The sequence below is a fragment of the Egretta garzetta genome, unplaced genomic scaffold (assembly GCF_000687185.1).
Source record: "Egretta garzetta isolate BGI_Z169 unplaced genomic scaffold, ASM68718v1 scaffold88, whole genome shotgun sequence".
Classification (NCBI taxonomy): domain Eukaryota; kingdom Metazoa; phylum Chordata; class Aves; order Pelecaniformes; family Ardeidae; genus Egretta; species Egretta garzetta.
Genome location: NW_009260408.1, coordinates 2,302,164 through 2,310,409, shown reverse-complemented (window position 1 = coordinate 2,310,409; position 8,246 = coordinate 2,302,164). Strand labels below are relative to the sequence as shown.

Here is an 8,246-nt window from a genome sequence, read left to right as displayed (position 1 = left end):
GCCATCCACTCGCCTCTGGGCTGCAGCCCTGCTCCACGCCGCCGTCCTGCTGCCATTGCTGACTCCCGTGCGAGGCAGCGTCCCCGCGTTACACGTTCTCCCGCCCGGGGCCATCGCAGCAAGCCTTGGCCCTGGGCCTTACTCGCTCTCACGCCACCACAGCCCCGTTTTCTTGCTTCACGACAAGACTTCCACAGCCTGGCGCAGTCCCTATCTGTCAGCCCCACGCCACTTACGTGGTATTTCATCCTTCGCTTGCACCTTCCTACTTTGTTTTTCCTTCAGGTCTGAACCGGTCTCTTCCTTCACTGAGATGGAGGATTCACAGTTGAGTCGCTCCCCAACAACCATGCATTTCCCACCCCTGAGAGCGCTGAGCAATTAAGTCTTTCAGTTTAAAAGAGTTTGAGCATAAAATTTGGATTTCTCGTGGCATTTCTAAGTATCTTTCTTTTCTTTAGCTTCAGCCTCCAGGTAACCTGACATCTTTTCCAAGTTATATTGATTTACAACAGCTAAAGTGAGGAGGGGAAAAAATAAAGCACCCATCAGTGAAATAACTCTTGAACTGCAGTTGACAGTCACTTAAGAATATTGTGTCGCATCCCCGTAAGTTCGGGCAGGTTGTTATCTATTAAAATCATTGACTTCAATGTCAGAACATGGCACTTACTACAGTGGTGGAGGGTTTGGGGACAAGAGGACTAGGAGAGGTTATGGGGGGGTGTAGCGAAACCACCAAACGGCACTAAACGAAGCCATGTGCTGGCTTTAGGCAGTGGCATCCGTATCTTCCAAGGCTTTCTGACTCATCCATTTGCAAATCCAGATTGCTCAAGAGGACTAGGAGAGGTTATGGGGGGGTGTAGTGAAACCACCAAATGGCACTAAACGAAGCCATGCGCTGGCTTTAGGCAGTGACATCCATATCTTCCAAGGCTTTCTGACTCTGATCCATTTGCAAATCCAGATTGCCAGACCACCACGGCAAAGGGCCAAACAAGTTACGCTTGGAGAAAGACACCAGCGAACAAGAGTCCTGGTTGTGTTTATGGCCACTTAAACCAGTCCTGTGGGAAAGTACCATTCACACAAAGGAAAAAAAAAAAGACTTGCACCTCTGTAAATTTATCACTACAGAAGGAGTAGGACAAATTCCCAGATAGGGTAAATATTCAGTGATGTTTCCTCCATTATAGATACCATGTGTTAACTCACATAAAATATGTAAAATATTTAAATATGTCATGTATGCACTTATGTTAAATAATTTCCTTAAGCATTAAGATGCTTATAGTGGCCATCATCATGGGCAAGATGCATGGCTAGGGACACTTTTGGTCTAGCCGGGACAACCATTCTTATGCTACGAGAGGACGAGGAGCTTGCCATTATCAATAAAGCTGGACGGTGCGATTCACTCTGTGTAAGATTTCAGAGCTTGGAAGAAGGGAATGGCAAGAGTGATTAATGCAATACATTATTCATGATTGAAGAAAACTGGGTCATACTTAGCATATCAAAGTGCATGCTTGGATACAGTCAAATTAGTGACAGGATCGCTCCAGTTTATCTTTGAGATAAGCTACTGAACATGTTGATCGTACAAATTTATGTTATGTAGCTGATGATTATGCTATCAAATTCTACTAATGGTTTGAAACTCCAGACAAAGATATCATGAATGTAATTAGGAACATAAAGGCAAAAGATGCAACTCTTGCTTCAAGAAATTCGTAAGTAGGAAATATTTGCTGGGGTTTACAAAATGGGAGAGGAAATTATTTGTGCTAAATTCTGCTGCTGTCATCTGATGGCCGTTACTATCTTCAGTCAGCATTCTAGGCTTTTATACAGGTACGATCACTCAGTGATAATCAAAATATCATGAGGCAAGAGAAAAATAATCAGATGTCTTCTGAAATGAATAAAGTGCTATAGTGATGCAGTATGGGAAAAAAGCTCTCTGGATATAGTGATGCTCTCTGGGAAAATAGGACTTCATTTCCCCACCAATGAAAGAACACCCTAAGCTTTTCAAACTGCTCATTAGGTAAGAGGATGGAGAAAGCTTAGGTTAGCAGAGAATACAGGAGAAAACAAAACCAGGATTCTCAAGTGAAAATTTTGCATTAGTTGCTTGGAAGGTTTGTCCAAACGGCATCTGGTTTGTCCAGTCAGTGAAAAAGATGTTGCTTTTGACAAGACATTCCTTCACGTCACCAATGTACTCATTTATATAGGTCAGTGTGGGATTCCTCTGAGGTTAAAATAATTTGAAGTGACAGAAAAACCTGATGAGTGAAAAAATTACTTTAGACTAAAGGAGACGAGAAAAATGCAAGGAACAGAACAGGCACACCAAAAAAAGCAGCACTGGTAAGGCAAGAGCAAACACGTGAGGCCAACATTTGTGAAACTTTTCCAACAGAAGTCTCCACTGCAAATGATATCAAAACACCAGCAGGGAGATCAATGGGCCAATGTAAGCTTTATTAAAGCTACTCATCATACAAGGTGACATAAAGGAGATAAACTTAAGAGCTATCGTTCTGCAAGAGACAGAATTCTTCACTTGCAAAACTGGGAAACCACTAGGGCATGTAATGTACCTGTGGAGCTCGTAAAGGAAGTATAATATGGCAAATGTGCAGTGATGTAGAACCACAAATTGGCCAGGTAACATGACAAAAAATTCTGTTGCTCTTACAGCAGTAATAGGATGTAATACATTTGGACATATCCTCATACCATGACACACGAGCAAATTTCTACCTCGTATATAATTCAGAATCATGTAATATGGAAGACTATAAAATTACCATCATAATCAAAAGCATCTCAGAGAGGGAAAAATGCAAGTAGTCAAGCAACCCGTTCCAAAGAAATCCAGAAAACTAGAGATAGCTGACTCAGTTGTAATCTTCATTACAAAAGTCTCAGGATGATGGCATCTCAAATCCCCAAATACGATGGCATTATTTTCATGGCAATTCAAGGCGTAGAAGGCTTATTTTTTGCTATAAAACCTTACTGATGTGAATCACAAGGAAGTCATGCTTCTGGGAAAAAGAAAACTGAAAGTTTTAGCATGCGTTTTGTGTGAAGACTCATATCCACGTTTGAAAGAAAAACATAGACACATATATTAGACGTACCATCAGAGAAAAGCAGATGTTTCTGCGGTATCATTTAGACTCATATGTTAACTTTGGTCCTTTCAGGCATAGAAAAAGAAATAACCTTGAAAAATGACTAAAAAGAAAAAAAGTGGTGGTAAGTGCCTACAGTATAGGATGACTAAGATTAATTCCACTACGTAATATCCACTTGAGTTCTTGGTTCAGAATTTTAATAATGGCATATATAGCAGTTCTCCACTTTGTCTGCTGTAACTTTGTGACGAAATGTTCTGTATATGTTTCTGAATATGCCATAATTTTGGCCAAATTTTCAAAAATTATTTGCTGCTCAGAATGTCAATTCACTCTGGCTGCACAAGAACGTATGAAAAATTAGTCAGGTTTCCAATATAACAGACCTCAAATAGTCCTTTCAGTAACACATCACGTCATAGCATATTCCCTGCACAGAACCGCAGTTTTGTTCCCATAGTTTTTGACAGCTAAGCGTGCTAGCCATGGCTCCCTTTATATATGCTATCTCTTCTACTGCCTGCAGCTCATGCTTGCCACTTAGCTACAGAGAACATTTATACATTGACAATACACACCTATAGCAAGCAAATGTACCGATCAATGCCTTCGGTGTGCACATCCTTACTACCTTTAAGCTATCCTGGCTTGCATATGACCTTTTGAACAGGATATTTAGTATGTGTCTGTATGTGTATATGTATACATATATGTAGACATATATATGTACATACGCACTTCCATGTACTACAGAGATCTGCAAACCGGTACAGGTTAGCTCTTGCCCAAGTAGCATCCACTGAGTGCCGCCTGTTTGGCATGTCAGTATGAGAATTATACAGCATTCATCAGTCTGATAGAAGATCCCTGAAATAGCCAACAGTTTCTATCTCACTCATCAAGTCTGTGCTTTTAGTCTATTTTATTTTTAGGACTCCGTACGCGCTGTTCTTCCTCTCATCTAAATTCCTGATATGCTCTGCCTCTGTACTACGCAGCCCGCTTCGCTCTTGACCCAAAGCCTACCCTGTAAAACAGGGTCCCCGCTGAAGCACCGAGGACCTCAGCAGCCACCCCTGGGCACAGACCTGCCGCTCGGAAAGCAGGGGCTCAGCCCATTTCATGTTTTGCTTGCCTCAAATAACAGCAATTTCAACACAAACTTATTAATAAAAAAAAAAAATCCTCAGCACTGGTCGAACAATGGGATGAATAATCATATTTTTTAAATACAGGTGAAGTCATGCTGACAAAGGAGAGAAAGAGCAGCCAAGGTGGGAGTTGAGGAGGGCTGTTTCTTTGCAGGGCAATGCTATTTTACGCTGAGTTAAAGCAACGGGGAACAATGACCACTTCGCATAGGTCCGGAGCTATCTCCGGTGGGTATGGTTTATAACTTGGCTGAGTCTTCTTCTTGATCAAATTTCCTATCTATCTGCAATGTATTTGTACACCACGTTCCTCTTATCTTTTTTTTTCCCCTTTGTTTTAGAATACCGAAGCGTCGGCTGCTACTAAAACTAGGAACGTTTTTTTGAAATGCATTATTTGATACTTTCTTTTCTGCTAAAACTATGAATTTAGGAAGCTATTTGAACTTCTGGTTTATTCAAAATGCAGTCTCTATCAGCCGATACTTCTCCACATCCCATTTCTATTTTGTAATTTTGCTTCATTTTGACTGAAAATACAGATCTAACAAAAAAAAAAAAGAAAAAGAAAACTTTGGATGAAGAAAATTTTAAAGCCTTTGCAAAATTTAATACCTCTGATTTTTTCTGCAATGTGTAGGTCATCACTATAAAATAACTTTTGATAATAAAAGGTGTGTAAAATAGTTCATCTTAACTTACTGCTTTAAGTTTTCCTTGTCTGTAGACAAATTTCTTCAATAAGCTCATGTATTTTAGATAAACTAAATACTGCCTGCAATTCAAACGGATATTTCAGTGAGCAACAGATACTCTCAATTTCAGCTATTACATTCACTATAATGCAAGTTCTTACGGACAATTATATATTGTTGTGTTTAGTCTTTTTTTATCTCTTTTTGAAAGGCTTAGTTAATATTTTGCTGCTTCTTTTATTTTGGTGAAAAAATATGATTTCACTTTTTTAAAATAAACTCTTCAAATTATTCCACTGATCTTCTGTTTCAATTTTGACAACGGAGGGCGTAATAGATCTTCCTAAATAAGTAATTACAGGTTTTATATTACTTGTCCGGTTACTCATTTCTGACTGAAACTCCTGCAGCAACTGAATTTATAGCTCACTGAACATTCTTACTCATCTTTTAAAAAAAATCTCAAACCTGATTGCTTTAACTTCCATTGTTATTAAACCTGAAAAAAAAAAACCAGCAGAATTGCTTAAAAGGAACTTTTCCATGAAAACATTGCTACAAGCTTTATGGATAGCAGGAAACTCATTTGCCTTATTAATTGTAGATTTTTTTTTTTTCCTCTGGGGGTTATTTTTACATTCAGAGCAGAAGCCTTTATACTTGAAGTATTTCAGCTCAGAAATTTCAGTCTTCCCATCTTAATTAAACCCCGCAAACTTTTAGAAAGGTTTAAGAAAAAGTATCTTTGGCTTCACATTCGTTATGTCTTGTCCAAACTTACTTGTGAATGCAACTGATTTATTCTTAATGATTTTTACATTAACACCATTATTATACTTTCCCTTGCTGAATTTCCTCAGGCTTATGTGCTTGGACATCATCCCCGGGGAAATACCCTTTACTGGTATTACTTTCAATCCTCACTGCGGCGGGTGATCAGAGAAAGCCTTCCCAGCTACTTTGCTCTAAGGGCACTACTACCACTGAGAGCTGCCTCCTTTGCTTTCCCGCCAGCTGTAACCTTCCTTGCTTCTGTGGAAGCCAGCTGATGCTCTCTTACCTTTTCTTCAAGCCTTTTCTTCCCTTCTAAAATCTGTCTGAGAGGTAGCTATGCTGGCTGTCTTCTTCCACAGCCTTGTCTGATCTTGCCCTGTCTGCCGCTGATTGCAGCATGCCTCCTTGCGGTCCCTGTCACATTCTGTGCTCAGTTTCCCATTTTCTGAATCTCAAAACTGGTTTTAGTCATGTGATCATATTTTTGTGTTCCTTCTGTATTGCTCTAACGCTCAAAAGACTTCAATAAAATACTTATTCTCCTAATACTTAAGAACCCCTGCAGCAGAACTCTCCTGTTTTCTTTCTTGCTGTTCTTAGTTAACACTCAGTCCTACATTTTGTTCTTTACAGCTTCCCAATCTCCCTGAACAATTTCTTTTGGGAGTCCAGCAGGATCTCCTTCTCCTTCGATTCATTCCAGGAAGTCCTTGTTGGGCTCCTCATGCTTAATATTTCTGTTACCCTATTGTAAGTAATCTGCAACCTTACACAAAGGGGAAAACCCAAGAATATTTGTTCCAGACAACCAGATCTAAACCAGCAGCACGTTCCAGAAATGTGGGCTGTTATCTTTAGGGTTTACTACTCCACCAGCCAGAAATTAGGGAATTCCTACTATAACTCAATACCAATGACACCAGTTGGGCTTCCTTTCTTCAGAAAGGATGGCGAGCAAGGAGACAACGCAATCACCAGGCATGCAATTACTAGTGCCACCTAACTCTTCAGACCCAAAGCTTGCTAGACGTGGCTTCCTTTATATGCAACGTATATTCTCATGTCGAGCACATTGGTATTTAGTTGTCTACAATGCATATTTACACACACATGCTTCTCTACTATTACGCTTGAGTTATTCCAACTGCTATGTATGCTTTGAAACTAGATTTTTTGCATATATAATTATGTGTGATAGATATCAGTACAGCTGAATAAGAAATACTGAACTTGTATCTATACACACACACTCTCTCTCACCTGCAAATCTGCCGAAATGACTTGATTTATGCTAATTTGCCAGCATCAGGATGACTCATTATTATTCAGCGCCCTTCTGTCCAGAACAAGGCCTCCACAGTAGTTGACAGCCTCTGTGTTTGTTGTCACATACAATATTTATTACCACGTAAAATCAGAAACAGCTCATAGCTGCATGCTGTGACCCTGTCCGGTAGCAACGAGGTTTTTTTCCCCTTCCTCAGTGTCAGACATGGTTTCATCTGCTCCTCAGCAATGCTGGTGTGCGCTGCCCAGCACCATGTACCGGGCTGCGATCCCCCTCCGGGGATGGCCAGCATGCTCTGCTGGGTCAATCGTGGCAGGCCTCCAGCAGCAGAGGGTAGCATGGTTAAATTTGTGAAGGCAAAATTACATAATTTGTAAAATGCATAGAGCAACCGAGACCTCAAAAACAGAGCTTCAGCTCCCTGCCAAATGTGAGAGAGAAACTCTTACAGGTTATCTTACACTCAGGTGAAGCTTTTTCAAGCGCAAAAGCACAAATTGGCATGGAATCTCATGGCCTTGGGATCGCAAGTTTAGACAGACGGGGTTGCATCCTTTTAGGGGGTGAAGTGATAGAGCGGTATGGATGTGTTGTTGAGTAAGAAGCAAATCAGAATGTTTTGACAAAATGCCACGGCTGCTTTTCTTCCTATAATTCTGTCAAGCCATGAAACAGCCTGCCTGTTATCCAGATAGTAATTTTTGGATTTTCACTTGTCTTCTGTATTTCTCCCTCTGAGGCCACATCGGTTGACAACCAATCTTTTCAACCAAGAACGCTGCTCTCTTCAGTGAAAGAGCTTGTCATTAACTCCCATGGCTTCTGTTCCGTTTACTTCTAAAGCACATGCTATTCTAGAGGCAGCAGAATGGATGAAACCTGGTTTCCTACCGACTTGTTTCCTTCAGCCCCAAAGCTTTTCCTACTCCCTCCACGGCAAACGAGCTCCCTCGCTGTCCTCCTGCAGCCCTGCCTACCTCTGCCAGGAGACAGCAAGCCGCGGGGCCGTCCCCGTGACCTCCAGTGGCCAAAGCAGCTTGCTGTGGCCATGCCAGCCCTGTGCCAGCCAAACCTCCCCTTGCTTGGGGGTACCCCTGCGTATCTGCCATACCAGCGTTCGTGAAGGCCCCCCAAGCTTCAGGGTAACCGAATCACCTCTCCCTCGGAGGGCAGCAGCAGGCGT

At 41.3% G+C, this 8,246-nt stretch overlaps 1 protein-coding gene across 1 annotated transcript in view; it reads right to left on the bottom strand.

The window, feature by feature from the left end:
* The window catches only part of ANKS6 (ankyrin repeat and sterile alpha motif domain containing 6), a 43,986-nt gene extending 43,872 nt beyond the window's left edge, over positions 1 to 114 (bottom strand). Inside the window, exon 1 of the mRNA XM_035899013.1 lies at positions 14 to 114. Coding sequence (XP_035754906.1) covers positions 14 to 114 — 101 coding nt within the window. The remainder of the gene's footprint in view (positions 1 to 13) is intronic.
* Between the last annotated feature and the right edge of the window lie 8,132 nt (positions 115 to 8,246).